Source organism: Felis catus, chromosome E1 (genome assembly GCF_018350175.1).
Source record: "Felis catus isolate Fca126 chromosome E1, F.catus_Fca126_mat1.0, whole genome shotgun sequence".
NCBI classification, from domain to species: Eukaryota; Metazoa; Chordata; class Mammalia; order Carnivora; family Felidae; genus Felis; species Felis catus.
Window position 1 is genome coordinate 9418956 of NC_058381.1, and position 20850 is coordinate 9439805.

General features: G+C 54.3%; 1 protein-coding gene across 2 annotated transcripts in view; it reads left to right on the top strand.

The window, feature by feature from the left end:
* LRRC75A (leucine rich repeat containing 75A) overlaps nt 1-20850 on the top strand; it is a 46303-nt gene that overhangs the window by 19964 nt on the left and 5489 nt on the right. For both annotated transcript variants that reach the window (XM_045044102.1, XM_023244643.2), the window contains exon 2: nt 10564-10692. In XM_045044102.1, the coding sequence (XP_044900037.1) occupies nt 10564-10692 (129 nt within the window). The remainder of the gene's footprint in view (nt 1-10563; nt 10693-20850) is intronic.

The window sequence follows — 20850 nt, forward strand, 5'->3', positions numbered from 1 at the left end:
GATTCTGTGTCTCCCTCTGACCCTTCCCTGTTCATGCTCTGTCTCTCCCTGTCTCAAAAATAAATAAAACGTTAAAAAAACAATTAGAAAAAAAAGGTGATTTTATTAAAGCACGGGGACAGGCCCCGTGGGCAGGAAGAGTTGCATGGGGTCATGACAGATAACTCGTTATATACCCTCCGGTTGGGAGGGGTCAGGGACGGAGTAAGTCTTGAAGGAACTTTGGGAGCAAGGTTTCCAGGACCTTGAGTGGCCAGCTGCTGTTAGGAAAACACCATTTATTACCGTTTAATAAAGCCTCAAGTCGTGAGACCCTTCGGGTGTATGTTGGCGGGCCATAAGCTTGGAGTACGATTGCCAGCATATATCTTGGGGCAGTTGAGAGAAAGAAGGCTTCCAAAGGAATTTTTGTACGTTAAAGTAACTTGCAGGTTCCTGGGGGGGGTCAGGAAAATGTTAAGCCAAGATTCCGTTTTGGCCCTAGCAAAGGGTCATCATCAAGGCAGCTGAGCTCCTAGAGGAGGTCGCTGCCTGTTTCAAGGACTCGTCAGTGGGCTGAAGGCAGTAAGGGAGTTTAAGTTTTCATGTGTCTTAGTTTCCCACATCGCCATGCAAGCACTTGAACCCCTTTGTTCTTGGGCAGCCAGGAGTGTCTGAGGAATATCCCATAGATGCCACCTGCAGGGGTTGGGGGGGGGGTTACCGTTAGCCTGTACTCTGCCCTAGCTTGCCCTACGCTCCCTCATCACCACAATCCTCTCCTGGGGTTCAGTGAACTTGCCAGAGCAGCGCATAGGACTCGGGAAAGCAGTTTACTTGCTAGTTATTAAAGGATGTAACTCCACATGGAAGGGAGGGCAAGGTGTGGGGGAAGGAGTCAGAGCTTCCCTGCAGATGATCTCACTCTCCCCTGTGTCCTCGCGTCCCGAACCCGTCTCTCCAAACCCCATCTGAGGGTTTTGTGGACGATTCATTACACAGTCATGACTGATGAAATCATTGGCCACTGGCGACTAACCCAACCTCCAGCCCCTACCCCTCTCCAGAGGGCAGGGAGGTGGGACCGAAAGTTCCAACCCACTAATCACCGACTGCTGGACTGCTCTGGGGCAACCAGCCCCCTTCATTAGGTCATCCTGGGGGGCTGTCCCAAAGTCACCTCATTAACATGACACAAGACACTTCTGTCACTCTCATCATGTAGGAAATTCCAAGGGTTTTAGGAGCTCTGTGCCAGAAATGGGGACGAAGACCAAATATATATTTCTTTAATTAATTAATTAATTAATTAATTAATTTTTGAGAGAGGGAGAGGGAATCCCAAGCAGGATCTGCACTGTCAGCATAGAGCCCGACGTGGGGCTCGAACTCACAAACCTTGAACCGAAATCAAGAGTCAGATGCTCAACCTACTGAGCCACCCAGGTGCGCCCCCAAATATATAAGTTACTACAAATCACAGTATCACCACTAGACAGATGATAGACGTAGGTCTCACTAGATCGTGCCTCTTTCCAGGGTGAACAAGTGGGGAAAAGAAAAAACACGGGTGTAGGATAAATCAATGCCGCGGAAGCTGAACCCTGACCTCCAAAAACGATCTACAGCAGGATCCGGAAGAAGTGAACTTTGTGGGAAAAGAACAAAATGCCGCACAAAGAGGCCAAGCTGAAACGGGGGGGGGGGGGGGGGGGGGGAACCAGAGGGTGAGATGAAAAGGGGATTAATGAGAAAAATAAGAATCGGAGGAAAATGCTAGCACACTTGCCGTCCTTCCTGGAAAGACTGAAAGTACACTCAGAACGTGAGATCAAGGACGAGGACGAGGAAGGCAAACTTGAGACACTCTGAGAGAGTGTTATGGAAAGGACATGAAAAAGATAAGATCAGGGGCCCCCTGCTGGCTCAGTTGGTAGAGCCTGTGACTCTTGATCTCGAGGTTGTGAGTTCGAGCCCCACGTTGGGGGTAGAGATGACTTAAAATCCTCGGGGCTCCTGGGTGGCTCAGTGGTTAGGCATCTGACTTCGGCTCGGGTCGTGATCTCTCGGTTCCTGGGTTCGAGCCCCGCATCGGGCTCTGTGTCAACAGCTCAGAGCCTGGAGCCTGCTTTGGATTCTGGGTCTCCCTCTCTCTCTGCCCCTCCCCCACTCGTTCTCTCTCTCTCTCTCTCTCTCTCTCTCTCTCTCTCTCTCTCAAAAATATTTAAATTTTTTAATAAATAAAACTTAAAAAAATAAAAATAAAATCCTTTAAAAAAATAAAAGCGAGAATCACAAGAGACTGAGAGCCACCGTCGGTTTTCCTGATGAAAAGAACAGGTTGAGAAAAGGTGGGTGTTTGTAGATGGAAAGATGGACACAGTAGCAAAAAAAAAAATGGCCAGATGAGCATGCCCCCTCCTCCTCCTGAGCCCTCCTCCCACCTCCAGAAGGTGTCTGTGTTTGCCTTCCTAGGTCTTTCCTTACGTTGTTGGGAACTATGCAGAACATAAAATGTACTGTCTTAACCATTTTCAAAGGTTGGTATTGGTGCATTCACATTGTTGTGCAATCCCATCTCCAGAACTTTCTCGTCTTGCAAAGCTGAGACTCTGTACCCGCTAAACACTAACTCCTCAATCCTTGTCCCCCCAGCCCACGGCGGCCACCTACTTTCTGTCTCTGTGAATTTGATGGCTCTCAAAACCTCATGTAAGTGGGACTATCCTTTTGTGACCGGCCTATTTCGCTTAGCATAATATCCTCAAGGTTCATCCGTGGTGTAGCACATGTGGGGTTTCATTCCTTTTCATGACTGAATAATATTCCATCGTTGTATATACACCACACTTTGGTTCTCCACCCATCTGTTGGTGGTCACTTGGGTTGTTACCACCTTTTGGTTATTGCAAATAATGCTGCAGGTGTGCAAATGTTGGCTTGAGTCCCCGCTTTCGGTTCTTCGGGGGTATATATGGTAATTCTATTTTTAATTTAAAAAATGTTTTTAATGTTTATTTGTTGTTGAGAGAGAGAGAGAGAGAGAGAGAGAGAGAGACCGTGAGCTGGGAGGGGCAGAGAGAGAGGGAGACACAGAATCTGAAACAGGCTCCAGGCTCCGAGCTGTCAGCCCAGAGCCCGACATGGGGCTTGAACTCACGGACTGCGAGGTCATGACCTGAGCCGAAGTCAGACGCCTAACTGACTGAGCCACCCAGGCGCCCGTCTACTTTTAATTTTTTGAGGAAATGCCATTCTCTTTTCCACAGTGACTGTGCCGTTTCACATTCTCATCAGCAAGCACAAGGTTTCCCGTTTCTTCCCATGTTTGCTAAGACTTGTTACTTTCTGGTTGGGGAGCGGGTTGGTCAGCCAGAGAAGTTAAGTCGATTTGTGTCAGGAAGGGAAGCCTGAGAGGGTTGGCAGGGTGGAGATGAGACACTGAGGAACAGTTGGGGTCACAGGAGAGGTACCACGAAGGGATTTTTGGAGTCTTAAAGGGGATCACAGAGGGATGCCCCTTTGGTGACTTGGAGACATGGTTATAAAGATACCAGCTGTTGGGGCTCCTGGGTGGCCCAGTCAGTTAAGCGCCCTACTTTGGCTCAGGTCATGATCTCACAGTTTGTGAGTTCAAGCCCCGCACAGAGCCCGTTTCAGATCCTCTGCCCCTGCTCCCGCCTCCCCCCTCTCTGCTCAAAAATAAACATTAAAAAGATTATCTCTCTCTCGTCCTCTGCCCCTCTGCCCTTCTCACACTCTCTCTCTAAAATAAAAAACTTAAAAAAAAAAAAAAAAGACCTAGTCTCTTAGCGAGGTTAATGTTTGTAATAGTGGTGTTGTCTATAATCACCGTACTGTGTATTAAATCTCCCAGACTTACTTATCTACTGGTTGCTAGTATATACCCTTAAACCACATGTCTCACCCCCAACCCCTGGTAACCACCATTATACTCCGTGTGTTTGAGTTTGGTCCTTTCTAGATTCCACATAGAAGTGAGATCATGCAGTATTTGTTTTCCTGTCTGACTTATCTCCCTTAGCATAATGCCCTCAAGGTCCTTCCGTGTGGTCGCAGATGGCAGGATTTCCTTTTTCTTAATGGCTGAATAGTATTCCAGTGTGTGTGTGTGTGTGTGTGTGTGTGTGTGTGTGTGTACCACATCTTTATCGATTCAGCCAACACTTAGGTTGTTCCCACCTCTTGGCTATTGTGAATAATGTAATGAACATGCGAATGCGTGTAACTCATCAATGGTCTGTTTTCGTCTCCTTTGTATATATCCCCAGAAGTGGGATTCCTGGATTGCACGGTAGTTCTATTTTGAATGTTTTGGGGAAACTTTATGCCCTTTAAAATTATTGAGGACCTCAAAAAGAGATTTTCTTTATGTGGGTTATACCTAGCAGATGCTAGTCACCATATTAGAAATCAGGCAAGGGGCGCCTGGGTGGCTCAGTTGGTTAAGCATCTGACTTCAGCTCAGGTCGAAGTCCGTCTCCGGCTCTGTGCTGACAGCTCAGAGCCTGGAGCCGGCTTGGAATTCTGTGTCTCCCTCTCTCTCTGCCCCTCCCCCACTCATGCTCTGTCTCTGTCTCTGTCTCTCTCTCAAATAAATGTTAAGCAAAAAAAAAAGAAATCAAACAAAAGTGTTTTAAAATTTTTTTTTCAACGTTTATTTTTATTTTTGGGACAGAGAGAGACAGAGCATGAACGGGGGAGGGGCAGAGAGAGAAGGAGACACAGAATCGGAAACAGGCTCCAGGCTCTGAGCCATCAGCCCAGAGCCTGACGCGGGGCTCGAACTCACGGGCCGCGAGATCGTGACCTAGCTGAAGTCGGACGCTTAACCGACTGCACCACCCAGGCGCCCCCAAACAAAAGTGTTTTAAAGATTTATATATTCATTTCGGGGCACCTGGCAGACTCAGTTGGTAGAACGTGTGACTCTTGATCTCAGGGTCGTGAGTTCAAGCCCCGCGCTGGGTGTAGAGTTTACTTAAAAAAAAGAGAGAGAGAGATTGGGGCACCTGGGTGGCTCAGCCGGTTAATCACTCCACTCTTGGTTTTTGGCTCAGGTCATGACCTCATGGTTCGTGGGTTTGAGCCCCACGTCGGGCTCCGTGCTTGGGATTCTCTCTCCCTCTCTCTCTGCCCCTTCCCTGCTCACTCACTCGCTCTCTCAGCATACATAATTTTAAAAAAATTTAATAAAAATTAAAAAGATTTATTTATTCATTCTTTTAAAATTAATAATCTCACATGTGCAAGAAATAAATTTTTACAAAAATGACTACATTTTTCAAATGAAAAACACTTCAGTGAGGGACGTGGCATTGTTCTACAGTTTTTCGAATCTCTGTAACGTGTGGCTTGACAGAAGATAGCTGGATTCTCATAGCTGCTGCTTCTGCATTGGGTCTCTTGCAGCGGCCTGTCGGGGTTGAAGTCTGCAAAGAAAATCTAGGTCACGCTGACATGTCATTAGAAAAGAGGATCTCGCAGAGCCCCTGAACGGGACTATAGACCGCACTTGGAGAAATGCTCGTCTACGCGGATCTCTGCTCACTTTCTGGAAAGCCATACCCCTACCCCTAACCTCAGGTCCATCACCTGTCTTCCTACGGGAACGAGTCCCCAAACCTGGTTCTTCAAGCTCAAGTACCATGGGGCCCCCACTTACACGAGATGAAGTGTGCCAACCACTGGCCACCTTGGTCCCCTGCTGGTGACACTCTTCAAGCAAAGCTGCCTACGGCAGTGACCCAGGGACACCCGCTGTTGTCCCTAAGCTTTCTGATAAGGAACCCTGTTTGCCCAGTTCCTAGAGATGCCGCTGTTTAGACCATAGCGAGGAAGCTGTTTTCCTTACTGCCTGGTACTTTGCAAGGCAGACCAGCCCCTCCAAGGCCAAGGCTGTGCCCGGGGTGGCCTGGAGGAGCCCCGTGTGGATTTGGGTCTTTTCCCCGTGCACGCAGCAGGCACCGCTTACCTCCCGCCTCATCCCTTCCCGAGAGCCTCCCAACGTCGGAGGCCCCTGTTGGGCAGCATCAGTGGGGCCATCAGAGCAAAGCTGTGACACAGTCGTCCCCCATGAATTAGCCTCGGAGAGCGGGGTGGGGAGGACAGCTAGGAGCCCAGAAATATCCTCAAGCAGCTCAAGCATTCGCGGGCCTAGATGGGGTCGAAACAAAGAAATAACAGCAATAAAATGTGCAGCCGCCCTTGTCCATCTGTTTTTTCGGGTTGCAGCTTCTCATAACCCGCAGCCCTGGGACCTTCAGGAGCCCCACCCCGGCTGCAATTCACGGGGAGGGCTGTGGCATGACCCACAGTTACCCAAAGCACAGTGAGCAGGGCAGGGCCGAGCAGGACCACGTCTGCCTTCCTGGGGAGACCCTCCTCTCCTCCCCCTGGCGCCCCCCTCCCAAGCAACAGCTAAACGAGTCCAGACAACAGCAGCCCCCACAGCTGGAGCCACCGTCAGCAGGCTGGGTGCCCAGAGTGACCACGAGGGGCTCTGGGAAGAACGGTTTGCGCCTCCCCAGACCTGCTCCAGCCTCCGGGGTTAACAACGAGGGTTTTCTTGGTCCTCCCCGGATGGCATGGCCTCTACTGGCCTGGAAAGGAGGGAAATGGGAAGAGGGGGCAGGGCCGGAAGGAGTGCAAGAGCCCGGGCAAGTCAACCAGTCCAGGGTTTTCAGACTTGGCTTTGGCAACAGAACTACTTTGGGGGGTTGTTTGTGTTCCTGTAGTTTTTAACTGAAGGGTGGCCTGCTCTGTTGAGAGCTTGCTGACCCCTCTGGGCTGTCTGTTGTTTGCTTTCAGCCCCAAGATCTTGGAAATACAGTTTGGTAACTCCTAGTGTGGTTCATCTGCCCATTTCACAGATGGGGAAACAGATCCCAAGAGGGAAGAAGTCTGTTGCCCGCAGACTGACAGTGTGTGGGGGCTGGGTAGAACCTAGAATCTGGTGCTTTCTGCAGGGACATCCAGGCAGGGACAAAACAGGGGAGGCAGAGGCTGGCGTGAAGTCGACATCTCACCAAAGGACAGGCAGGAAAAGAAAGATAAATCTATCTTCTGTCCTCCTGTGGCCACAAATCCAGCCTCTGGCCGTGGCAACAACCACCCCTCCGTTTCCACCCATGGGACCGTCCACTTCCCTCACCCACGGCCCCAGAAAAGGGGAGCCTCGGCACTTTGACACATGGGCCTTCTAAGACCCTAGAACACAGGCCCTGTGACTCCTCCCCCTTCCTACGTTCCCAGCCTCTTCCTGCCACAAGGATGCATTTTTGCACATTACTGAGTAACAGTGTGTGTTCTGAGATCACACGTGCCCTGACCCTGCTGACCATGAGGCCTAAGTCTCGAGTTTTCTAAAGAGAGAGGTCATGGCTTTTGTCACATTCTCAGATGGGTCTGTGGTCCAAGAAGTGGTTAAGAGCCATCGTGTAAGGAGAGGAGGGGCCTTGCAGAGGGGAGGGGGGTGGAGGCCAGGAGGGTAGGGTGGGGAGGGCTGTGTTGGTGGTATTCTTCCCTGCCAGAGGCTTCTTTTTTATGAGAGAGAGAGAGAGAGAGAGAGAGAGCGAGCAAGAGGCAGAGAGAGAGAGAAGTAGGACTCGAGGTCACCCGATGTGGGATTCAGACCCGCTAACCTTGAGATCGTGACCTGAGTCAGATGTTTACATATGTTACTTGGTTTCATTGCCCTCACCTACTCATGATGGAGGGTCCCTGGCTCCATTTTGCAGATAAGGAAACTGAGACCCAGTGATAGGAGGTAGCTTGTCCAGGACACGGCGCTGGCCGAGGGATAGAACAAGTCAGGCCAGAGACCGAGGTCCGCAACAGTGTTGTATCTGGGTCTGCAAAGGCCTTCAGCTCTGGAACTTGGCAGCTGGCACGTCAGAAGCCTCCCTGTGCCAGTATGCACACCAGACCTTGAGCCCTGCATCTAGGTCCCTGGTAAATTATTTCAGCAGCCAGAGGCCCTGACAGAGGGCTCCTTGCCTCTGAGGTCCATTCCTGCTGGGTAGGCAGCAAAGCCCCCCTCACTGGCCCTTGGAATCGATTCTTTCCTTCCTTCCTTCCTTCCTTCCTTCCTTCCTTCCTTCCTTCCTTCCTCTTTCTTTCTTTCTTTCTTTCTTTCTTTCTTTCTTTCTTCTTTCTTTCTTTCTCTCTTTTTTTCAATGTTAATTTATTTTTGAGAAAGAGAGAAAGAGGGGGAGGAGCAGAGAGAGAGGGGGACAGAGAATCCAAAGTGGGCCCCGTGCTGACAGCAGAGATCATGACCTGAGCCAAAGTCAGACACTTAACCGACTCAGGTGCCCCCGGCCGGATCCACGAAGCAAAGATCCTTGCTTTCTTTGCTCTTAAAAATGTCACCACCAAACCTCAGGACTTCAGGACGGCATTCCCTGCACGTTCATCCGGCCTCCAGCCCAACTCACTTCGGATAAACCAGATAAATCAGAGCAATCCCCAAAGAGCTCCCCGCCCCCCCACTGACACATAGCCACCCCCCCCCCATTCCTGAAATTTTTCTTTATTTTTTTTTTAACAAATTTTTTTAATATTTGTTTTGGAGAGAGACAGACAGAGCATGAGCAGGGAAGGGGCACAGAGAGAAAGGGAGACACAGAATCTGGAACAGGCTCCAGGCTCCGAGCTGTCAGCAGAGCCTGATGCGGGGCTCGAACCCACGAACCGTGAGATCACGACCCGAGCCGAGCGAAGTCGGACACTTAACCGACTGAACCACCCAGGCGCCCTGTGACTGGGAGATAATTGAGTTACGGCATTGTGTAAGGTTAAGGTGTACCACCTCACGGCTTGACTTCCAGCCACTGTGAGATGGCTACCACAGTAAGCTGAGTTAATCGCCTCACCTCATGTAGTTACGGGAGAAAAAAAAGAAAAACCATGTTTTCTTCTTTGCGATGAGAGCTCTTAGGATGGGCGCTCACTCAGCAGCGATGACCACAGTCGTCATGTCATACGTTCCATTCCTGAAGTCCTGGGCCTTGGTTTCTTCATCTGTAAATTGGGAATAATGATGCGCAGCCTACTTGCCTTATGGGATTTCTTTTTTTTTTTTTAATTTTTTTTTTAACATTTATTTATTTTTGAGACAGAGAGAGAACATGAACGGGGGAGGAGCAGAGAGAGAGGGAGACACAGAATCGGAAGCAGGCTCCAGGCTCTGAGCCATCAGCCCAGAGCCCGATGCGGGGCTCGAACTCATGGACCGCGAGATCGTGACCTGAGCTGAAGTCGGACGCTTAACCGACTGAGCCACCCAGGCACCCCAACCTTATGGGATTTCTAAGCATCACACGGGAAGGTGTTTGGAAAAGTTCAGGACACCCCCCACCACCACCAAAATGGCAGGGAGCAAACCCCTCCTGGGACTCACCCACTAAGCACACATTTCCTGTGCCCCAGGGCGCTGGCCCCTGGGAACTCAGGCTGGGATGCTCCCTTCTCTGGCCTGTGCGGGGGCAGCTTCAAGTGCAGCTCGGGGGACCAGAGGCCATAGGGTGAGGGCAGCAGAAGTGGGTGGTGCTTGCTTTCCCTGCCCACCTTCAGTGGCCCCCGTGGTCCTCAAAGTGGGCTGGGGGCAGTCCCCCCCCCCCCCCCCAGTGGGAATGTTACCATTGCCTGGTTCAGGCAAGACACCAAGCTGAGAACAGAAACCGTAGCTCCCACCAGAGGACGACAGAGACTGGGGCGAGGCGCTCGAGGAAAGACACAAGGTTTACCCCTGCTTTTTCACACAGAGAGGGCATAAAGTTTATTCTAACTCTCTAGGGTAGAAACCCATGTTTCTATACTTCTCTAAAGTGATTAACGCTGTTTCAAGCTTCCGCAGGCTTGACTGGGGGGGAATTCACATTTAGTCCTGTTTGGGGAGCCTGCCCTTTCCCTGGGGCTGTGTAAGAATCTCTGGGTCTTACACAGTCCAGAACATTTGGAGTCGGGCCCCTGGGTCCTAATGCACACTGGTCACTGTTCTGGGCCAAGCCCATGGGGTCCGTTGCCGGGAAGGCCAGGGGTGTCTGCAGACGCCCCCAACTGGGGCTCTCCGTGTGTGGTGACTCCCAAACCCTTGTCCCTCCTCAAGCTTGGGGAAGCTCTGCCCCCACTTGATGCCCTTTCTGTGGGAGCCCCGGTGGGGTTTTCTTCTGGGCACCTGACAGCCTCTCATTCAACTCCACGATTCAGAAGCCCCTCAAGACAAAGGACCACCAAGAAGGAGGAGTAAAAATGACCTCAGGAAGCATGAAAACCTTCGTCCGGAGGTTGGAGGGCTTGAGATAGATACATCCCTGCACTGGGAAGGCCATCTCTGCAGGGGCTTCCCTGGCCCCCTGGGGAAGTTCTGCAGCTGGGAAACCTTGAAGGGAGTGTGTGTTTGTGGTGGTGGTGGGGGGGGGGGGTCTCCGCCTTTGCCCGGGTACTGGAGCGGGGCACTGAGCCACCTCCAGAGCAGAGGGCTGTTCTGGGCCTGTTGGGTGGGACTCGAGGGGTAGGGCTGAGCCTCCCCTGACTTCTGGGCATCCTTCACTCTTGCAGGACCTGGGCATGGAGTCAACCTCTCTGGACGACGTTCTGTACCGCTACGCCAGCTTCCGGAACCTGGTGGACCCCATCACACACGACCTCATCATCAGCCTGGCCCGTTACATCCACTGCCCCAAGCCGGTAGGGCAGCTGTGGTCTGAGCCCGCCAGATCTGGGGGTGTGAGGCGGGCGCCCTTCTGCCAGAGAACCCAGTGCCCAGGAGGGTTGGTCGATACTGCCCGGGGCCGAGGGGCACAAGCCCCTTGTGCAGACATCAAGCCAGCGGTCCTGATGCATGCCCTGTCCTAAGGCCCAGCATCCATAGCAGGGATCAGCATGATCAGTAGGGGATTTGTTTGGCTCCTGAGTGTATTAAATCCGAATTCACTGCCAACATGTAAAACTCAGAATATTTCACACGTTCTCCATATTTAGCTACCCTTGAAAAACGGGAAGTTCTGGTAACACGAAGCCCTCATTTCTATAGGACTGGAGCTGAGTAGCCTCCCCTATTACGTGGGGCCAGGGCCACCGCGTAGAGTCACGTAGGTTGTACCTCGCATAACGACACGTAAGCGCAGAGGTGGCAGGGGTGAGGGCAGACAGGAGACCACTCAGATCCAGCCCAGTCTCCGTCGCCAGGCCTTAGGCGCCAGTGCAAGACTGTGTCCATCTAGAGGCGGACGTTTCCTTATGTGCACAAAGGTGCCACGTAAATCTCGCAGGGACCCTGCTTGCCTCCGGCATGCCTCAGTCCCCACCACTCCCAGCGGTCTCCCTGCCTAAGGCTGAATGTCATTTTCCACCCACCCACTTTGCTCACGTCCACTGGCTTCCGAAGCTGAGAGGAAAAAGCTCCGGGGTCCCCAGCTCTGCAGGCAGGTACTGCTTGGACATTTCCGGATGGGAGGCTCTGCCCCTCTCCCTCGCGGGGTGCGAGGCCGGCTCACCCAGAGCTGCCCTGGCAGGGCCCGGGAGGGCCAGGGTGGGACAGCCCCACCCTGGAGCTTTTCTCTCCCATCCCTCAATTTCTAGCAGTTTCCAAAAGAAGCGCAGAACAGGGGCAGGGAAGCCGGAGCAGGACCCAGGAGTGCCTGAGGGAAGCTCGTGCTTTCAAAGTAGGATCTAGGATAAGAGGGAGGAGGTGACTTTCAGACCCACAGTCGTCCAGGGGGCTGGGACCTTGCTCTGGAGCTGAGCCTCCATCTGGGCCTTTGTCTAGGGCCTTGACTTTGGCTTCTGGGGCTGTTTGGAGCCAGGACTCCAAGGTGAGGAGTGAGTTCTGAAGGGCTGGGGCGGCAGGCGTGGGGGAGGGTTGGTGGTGGGACGCAGCAGAAGGCAGGGATGCTGGGCTCAAATATGTGCCGGTTAGAAAAAGCTGGCAGTGACGGTTGGCAGGCTGGGAGCCTCGGGCTCGGGGAAGAGGGGCGGGTGCCAGGAGCCGCGGGGGGGGGGGGGGGGGGGACCGGCTGGGCCTGGAGTCACCTTCACTTCTCATTCAGATTATACCTGGCTCAGCCTGGAGCAGCTGAGACCAGAGTCCGTAGGCCTCGCAGGTGCCAGACCTCTGCCTTTTTCTAGAACTTAGATGCCCGCAGGTGAAGGGGTGACACTCAAAGCAGCTCACTGGGAGAGATGTTATTTTCATGCCCATTTTAACGTTGAGGAAGACCGGATTCAGGCAATGAAGTCATCGGATAAAGGTTACACTCCAGATGTGATCTGGACCCCAGTTCCGGGCAGAGTGGGGACCGGCTGTTCAGGATCTCTGCACTGTCCCTCAATGGCCGACAGCGTCTCTCAGGGCTTGAGTGGGGGCTCGCAGGGTTGCATGGGGGCTGGAGGTGGGGGGCCCGTGCGGGAACAGCCTGAGCACCCGTCCCCCCTCCTCCCTCCCTGCCCGCCCATGCCGGACCTCAGGAGACTGGACGCGGCGGGAAGGAGAGGTGGCCGGAGGGATTCTGTGCTGAGTTCCATCCCTTCCGTCTGGGCGGCGACCACAGGGCCCTGTTGTTGTCTTAGCTCAGGCCGCTACAACACGTTACCACTGACCGCGTGGCTTATAAACAACAGAAATGTGTTGCTCACAGTTCTGGAAACCGGAAGCCCAAGATCAGGGTGCCCAGCATGGTCGGGTTCCGATGAGAGCCCTGCTCTGGGTTTGCAGACAGCCACCTTCTTGCTGTGGCCTCACGTGGCAGGAAGAAAAAGAACTAGCCAGCTCTCTGGCCTCTTCTTCTTCTTCTTCTTCTTTTTTTTTTTTTGAGGTTATTTATTTATTTATTTTGAGAGAGAGAGAGAGTGGGGGAGAGACAGAGAGAGGGAGAGAGAGAATCCCAAGCAGGCTCTGGGCTGACAGCGCAGAGTCCGATGTGGAGCTCGAACTCACGAACTGTGAGGTCATGACCTGAGCGGAAACCGAGAGTTGGCGCTTAACCAACTGAGCCGCCCAGGCACCCCTGAACTTCATCTTCCTCCGCTCCAAAGGGGGATAACAACACCGTCTCCTGTGGACCCGTCGGAGAAATGATTCTTGAGAAGGACGCCGTGTGTCTGGCGTGGAGGAGCCCCTGTACGCAGAAGCTAAGGTATAATTCAGTCATCGAGCACCAATCATGTGCCAAGCAGGGTGCTCGGGCCCAGCACGTCGGTTGTGGGGCACGGAGGCCGGCAGTGGCCTCAGAGTCTTGGAGAACAAGGGTCTGGTTTCTGATTTCCGGATTTCTGAGAGCCAGCCGGTGGCGTCAGCCCTGTCGGAGGCCCGGGAGCCTGGCGGGTTCCCCTGCCCATATCTAAGGCCATGTGGCAGGAGAAGCCCTTCCGAAGGACTCTTCGGGTTGGGGTGGAGGCCGAGATGGGCGGTCCCGACTCTAGGGCCCCGAGGCTGGTGGTAAGGGCAGCCCCCAGGCCCACCCCCAATACATGACTGCCTCGGGGCTGGCCAGGACCTCCCATTCTTAGCTCTTTCACCCAAGTGTGAGCCTTAAGGTTATAGACAGAGATGTCAAGACCATCAACTATGAGGGGGCGTCTCCCTCAATTATGAGATGGGACAAAGGAAGCAACCCTTCCTGGTCCAGTCTTGGTGGAGCATCCACCAGACAAATAACCCTTCCCACCACTAAGACGACCCCCTTGAATGAGTCCCATCCATTTTCTTGACCTGTGTCCCAGTTGGAGGTGGGCCTGGGCCCTGGCAAAGGGGTGGGTCTGTGCCTGTCCCGAGGCGGAAGGGGACGGGCAGAACCCCATCCCACCGGTGACTGTGTGCTGATTAATCCACAGCCCAGCTTCAGACTCAAAAGTCACCCACCTCTTGGACATTTGTGCCCTGGAGCCCGTGAGTCACCACCCCTCCTCCACTGTGAGCACAGATCACTTAGTGGGAAATTTGAGGCTCTTTCCTTCCCTGGGCTCCAGCTCCAGCCCCACACATCTATCCCATCGTGTCTACAGTAGGGTTCCCTGCACGCAGACGCTAAAATGAGGGTGTGTGGACAGCTATCTGTTAGGGAGGTGTCCCAGGGAAGCCAGGCCAGCCCAGGCTCCATCCTGAGGAGGGCAGGTGGCTTTGGCCTGGTCCCTCGAGGACCCCGGGGCTCGAACCATCGATGGGCTCCCCTGGGAAGTAAGCTCCCAGGCACATCTGTCTCACTGACTCGCCTGGTCCGTCCAGACAGAAGCACAAAATTGGGAAACGTGGATCCAAGGGCGTTTGGGACAGAACAGCCATGTTGCCCGCCACGGCCAGCAAGTTCCAACAGCCCTGATTCCCTAATGGTTGGGGTCTCTCCAAGGCCCTCCTGGTCCCCGCGTCCCCCGTCTCAGGGCTGCTGTCAGAGTCTCCACCTGGACTCTGGGCCTCTGCTCCTGCCCTCTATGCTCTGGGAACAGCCAGAGACTCATCCGCAAGGTGCCCTGGATCACACGTGCGCCTCCCTGAGATGCCTTCCATTGTGGCGTCGCGTTGTAGGCTGAAACCAAACTCTTTATTTGCCCCTGCCTGCATCTCCTGTATCATTCCTTATTTCCCGGTCCGCCCCACTCATTCTGCTCCAGCCACGTGGCCCTCCTGCCTGTGCCCAGAGCATCCAGATCCTTCCTGACCTTAGGGACCCTGCTGCAGCCTGTGGCCACACCTGCCCTCTCTGGCTGGGCTGCCCTCTCCTCCGTTCAGACTCAGCCCGACTGTGTCCTCTCCAGGGCCACCTTTGACCACCAGCCTAGCTCGCAGAGTCGTCCCGGCCAGCCTTTGCGCTGTGGATTGCGTTATTTCACTCGCGGGTCTCCGAAGTTCTCTGGCTTGCTTACTCGGGAGCTAACCTACTGCCCGCCTTCCCCACCAGAACGTCAATTCCGAACGGGCAAGAGGTGGCATCTGTCTCGTTCGCCGTTACTTCTTGCGCCAGGCAGGGCCCCGGGGAGAAGCAGGCCACACGGAAGCCAACAGGGGATGTTGAGACACCCAAAGATGAGCAGCAGTGGGAAGCTGTTACCAGAAAGGGCCGTGGGTGCAAGCCATGACATGGGAGCCAGAACCCTGCTTCTAGAACCATGCAGTATTTCTATTTATTTATTTATTTATTTATTTTGAGACAGGGACAGAGAGTATCAGTGGTTTCTAGCTTAGGGTCCCTTAAGACAGTGGCCAGGGTTGCAAGCGTCAACAGGCTTGGCAGAGATTGGCAGACCCCCTTCCCGGATGGCACATCCCTTGGCTGTTGGCAGGAGCCCCCAGCTCCTTGCCACACGGGCCTCTCCATAGGACCTCTTGAACTTCCTCACATCATGGCAGCTGGCTTATGGCTGAGCAGGTGGTCCAATAATGAGCCAGGCAGACACCACAGTATCTCTTATGACCCAGCCACATTCTATGGACCGCTCAGGTCAGCCCTGATGCCGTGTGGAAGGAGACTACGAAAGGGGGCTCTTACAGGAGGCCAGGATGGGTGGTGGGGGCCATCTTGGAGGCTGACTACCACACAGGCTGAAACAAGAAGGGAATGAGAAGAGAAGGGCCTTTCCTCCTGTCCTCTGATCTCGCTCCAATCGCTCTCATTAGCTGAACCCGACTGGAAGCCGGGGCAAGAGGGTCAGTGATGCTGTCTATAGGCTCAGCCTTCCAGGCACCGAGAAGAGCAGACAATGGACTCCAGGAAGGGAGTAAAGAGAAAAGCCAGGAGAACTCGGTATCTGGAGCATCCAGCGTGCGGTAGGAAGGACAGTCGATATCTGATGAATGAATGAATTTGTGAATGAGTGAGGGAAGCCTCGGGGCTGTAGTAGTGGGGGGCTGTGCTGGTTTGGGGCCTGCGGGAGCACACAAAGGTGCCTGGGGCAGCCAGGGTGGCAGGTGGGAGCCACCATCTGACAGGGAGGTGGGGCAGTGTCCAGATGCTGGGACCCCCTCCTGGAGGGGACTGCAGTCGGCCTTAAGCATCTTTCCTGACAAGCCAGTGAGAGGCCGTCAGGTTCTTCCCCAGGGCCCGGGTCAGAGGCAATGGTCAGGCCACAAGAGGCACTGCGGGACCCGCACCCCACCCTGCAGTGCCCGGTCCGCCCTGGCTTGCACCATGTCCCTCTCCTTTCTTCTTCCTTTTCCATGGGCGGGAGGAAGGGCTGCAGAATTGATTCCACAAACCGCCTTTGAGCCTCGGGCGTGGGTTAGGACTGTCGCAAGTAACAGAAGCCCACTCACGCTGCCTCAGGCTAAGAAGAGCATTTATCCAGCTGTCTTGTGGGGCCCAAAGACAGCCACGCTTGGAAGGCGGGGCTAGAACTACAGTGCAGGGCAGACATCCCTCCGTCCCGCCTCTGCTCACCCCGGCCTCCCTCTCCATTCCCGGGGCTCTGGGTTTACTCCTCGAGGAGGGTGGAGGTGGGGGGTGGGGGGGCGGCCAGCCCGGGGAGGAGAGGGGGGCGTGTCTCGTCCCCAGGACACGGCTGGTTGGCTGCGGTCTGCTAGTGCCCGCTTCTGGGCCAATCAGCTGCGGCCCGGGATGGGGTCTGGTTGCACAAAGGGGCTGCTGGGCCTCACCACTTTGACGAGCAGAGCGGGCCCTGCAGAGCGCGCATTGCTGGGTGCAGGGCGCGCGGACCCCGTTCCTTTGCGGCGCCGGTGTTCAAACTCCTCGGTCGAGGTTGCACAAGGGGCGCGTGGCTGCTCTGTACCGAGAGGCGGCTGTTTCTGGAAACCACGCAGAAACGGCACTTCCTCCTCCTCCTTTGCCGCCTCCCTTTCCTTGCGTCCTCTCCCTTCCCCACCCTGTCCTGACTTCTCCAACTCGGGGCCAGCCCTTGCTTTGTCCTGTTCTCCGCAGGAGGGAGGCCGGGAGGGGCCTTCGAAAATGGACGGAGCTGGGGGAAAATTAGATGGGCTTGCTTAAGGCGGCTTTTGTGGGTGCAAATGAGAGAAACACCTAGAACCCACCGAAAGCAAAAGGCGTATCCCCGGGAGGGCAGCGCAGAGCGCAGCGCGGGATGGCAGGTCGGGAAGGATGCCAGCCTCAGAGCCGAGCTTGGAGTCCCCATTCCATCTTACAAGCTGTGGGGCTTGCCAGTCTATTCCACTTCCGTAAGCCTCAGTTCTCGTCTGTAAAGTGGGGATAATAGCGCCCGTTTCAGGGGATGGCTGCGAGTTAACTGCATTGTGACGAGGTCGTGCATGCAATGCAGGGGCGACGCCGACCAGTAGATGCGCAGCTGGCTGTTGTGTATGTAGTCCAAACTACATAGTGGAGGGGAGCTCTCACTTCTGGAAGGACACTAGCTCGCGCTGAGTCTCCGATCAGCGGTGAGGTGACCGTATCCATTGTCCTTGTTGGTGAGGAATCGGGCTTGCTCCGTCTCCCAGGTGGGGGAGCGGCCGCGCACGGTCCACGCGTTGCCGCGCCTTGCACGCGGCTGCCCCCTTGTGGCTGTGTCCGCGCACTGCGGCGGCTGCTTTGCCGCCTTTTCCTCTCTTTGTTTCTTCCTTCCAAGGCCCAGCCGCTCAGACCCAGAGGGTGACCCCGAACTTTGGCAACCCTGGGAAGTGGTTGGAGGAGGAGCCCAAGCTGAGGAGCTCGGTTCTCAGCTTTGGGGCAGGTGCCGCGGGAGGGTGGCGATGTTCTTTCCCCGGAGTGGTCCCAGGAGTGAAGTCGGGCGGACCACCCAGTCTCACGCACGCACTTGGTCCCTCTTGTCTTTGAAGCGTTTGAACTGGTGCTTCTCCACCTTGGCGACACAGGGGAATCACCTGCGGAGCTTTGAAACAAGCCCCGCAGGCAAGCTGCAGACCCATGCTGGGGTTGGCCACAGGCAGTAGGGATTTTTATTTTTTATTTTTATTGTTTTTATTTACATTTGAGAGAGAGAGACAGCACGAGTGAGGGAGGGGCAGCAGAGAGAGAGGGAGACACAGAATCTGAAGCAGGCCCCGGGCTCTGAACTGTCAGCGCAGAGCCCGATGTGGGGCTCGAACTCATGAACCACGAGATCATGACCTGAGCCGAAGTTGGACACTTAACCGACTAAGCCACCCAGGCTCCCCTCCCTGAGCCTCTTCTGGCCGAGGCCTCCTCACTGGAGTCCCGCAGACTCTTCCCTTTTCCTTGGCGCTCAGGGCTACACTGTGCCTTCTCCATCCCTTTGTGTCCAGTGTGTCCTCCCCCTTAGCTCATTCCATGGCCGGGGGCCGAGGGGGAGGGTGTCATCAGAGGCTGATGAATGTGATGAATGTGCCTTGAGCCCCAGCCTCGTAATTCCAGTAGCATCTTCCAGGAGATCCTTCACGTGGCTCCAAATGAGCTGGACACTAACCCCGCCCTGCCTTTCTGTCCCTTCTCCCCTGGAGCCCCTTGCCTTCCACCCAGCTCCCCAACCCAAAGCCCGGACCCGTCCTCATCACCTCCCAGCCCACACCCTCTCCGCCCCGTGCCAGGTCAGGCAAGCGTGGCGGCCCCCGTCACTTTCAGCCCTTCCCGGCACACCCATATGACGAGGTTCAGCAAGAGACTAAGTCTAGGAATCAGAACGTGCAGTCCAGGGGTTTGCACGTGTAATCGCCTGAAGTGACAGGTGACATTTGTTTATCAGAAGGCGTGGGCAGTAGGAAGTGAGGTTCTTGGAGAACCAGAGACCAGAGGTGCTGTCTAAACCGACTGCATTCACTCTCGAGCCTGTGTCTCCTGGATCCCCATTCGGATGCCTCGCCTCTTTGGACACTCAACACCCCCTTTTCCTGCCTCTTCGCTCTCTCGTCTCCCGCCCTCAAGGTCTTCTCTTGCCTTCCCATCAGCCCCAGCCCTGCTCTGTAGGCCTCAGTTTCTTCCTCTTTAATTAATTAATTATATATTTTTTTGAGAGAGAGAGAGAGAGACAGGGTGTGAGTGGGGGAGAGGCAAAGAGAGAGGAAGACACAGAATCCAAAGCAGGCTCCAGACTCCAGGCTCCCAGCTGCCAGCACAGAGCCCGACCCGGGGCTCGAATCCGTGAACTGCGAGATCACGACCCGAGCCGAAGTCAGACGCTCAACCGACTGAGCCACCCAGGCGCCCCAGTTTCTTCCTCTTCAAAATGGGGATAATGAAAGTGTCTCTGCTCTGGGGTGTTGTGGGGATTCCGTAAAGTCCTAGCATAACGTCCGTGTGCAGTAATCCATGTGACAGATGGTGGTGGCTTGGACCAAGTGGTAGCCGTGGAGGTGGCGAGAAGTGACAGGACCCCAGGTTGTCACCTACTCCTGCCCCCGTAATACACCCAACACCTAAACCTTTGCACCCATTTCCTCCTCATTCAGGGATGCCTCGTTTCCTCTCTCCATGCAAAAATCACAAACCCATATCAGCCCTTAAAAGCCAAACTCAAATCTGAGCCTTGGATGGAAGTCCTCCTCCTTTACCCGCTCAGGACAGCACGGTATTTACCCAGTGGGCTTTCCTGGAGAGTTGCGTGCTGAGCTACAGTCAGAGCACTCTACAAGTTGTAACTGTTTTCATCCTCACAAAATGCCCCGCGACTCTGGTTTGTTATCGCTTCACAGTCAAGTGACTTCCTGAGGTCACAGAGGAGGTACCAAAGCGAGGGGGAAGATCCACCAGGTTTGGCTCTGAGTCTGTGCTCTTAACGACTCAATACGCTGCTTCTCCGTTAGCAGAGTGACGATGGTCACAGGCCATCAAGTTGGCCTTTACTGAGCGCCGCGCACTCTGCTGAGCACTGGTCACAGGTTCATGGTTGAACCTCACCACATACATGTTGCTCTCCACACGTGGGTTTGCATCTGAGCCCCAGCACTTGCTGGCTCTCAGCTTTTAGCACTGGGCCACCTGGCAAGAGCCCGCCCTCTTGGCCCTCCCTCCCCCAGGGCTTGGTGACCGTCTGTGGGGTTGACGTCCCTTGGGACAGAGCTGGCGTCTCTCTGGCATCTCTCTGATGCCCCCTGGAACCCAGTGTAAGTTCACTAGGCCCTCCATAACAAAATACCACTTCACCGGCAGAGATTTATTTTCTCATAGCTCTGATAGCTGGAAGTCCAAGGTCAAGATGTTGGCAAGGTTGATCTCTTGAGTCCTCCCCTTGGCCTAGAGATGGCCATCTTCTCCCTGTGTCCTCACATGGTCTTTTCCTCTGTGCATGTCTGTGTCCCAATCTCTTTTCATGAGGACACCGGTCATACTGGCTTAGGGCCCACCCCCAAGGACCGCATTTTACCTTAATTACTCTGCACATACAGCCACATTCCGAGGTACCTGCGATTAGGACCCAAATTTAAGAACTTTGGTCGGGACACAATTCAGGAAAATTATTTCAAACTCCAAACTGCTGACGGGACAGGCCTGAAGTCCCTGGCTCAGTCCGTAGAACATGCGATGCTTGTTCTCGAGGTCGTGAGTTCAAGCCCCACATTGGGCATAGAGCTAACTTACCAAGAAAAAAAAAAAATGCTGATTGTCCAGATAGATTAGAGTAGATGAAGGAAGTGGGCTGGGAAAAGACTTGGCCTCCCCATTCTTTTATTTTCCCACTGTTGACATTTTTCCCCCTGAGACACCACAAAAGCATTTCCCTTTCGTCTTTACTATGTGAAAGACCAGTGCGGGACCATCTGTTCACGGCTGTATCCCCGGCTCCTAGAACAAGTGCCTGTCACCTAGAGGGGGTGCTCAGTCAGTATTTGTTGAGCAAATGAGTGAGCAGAAAGGCCCTGGACATTGGGGAGAGGCAGAGACCAGGGTGAATACTAGCTAGGGGGTCAGCCAGCACTCAGCTCTGCTCAACGGTCAGATTGTCTGGAATTCAGAGGTCTCTGTAAATCTT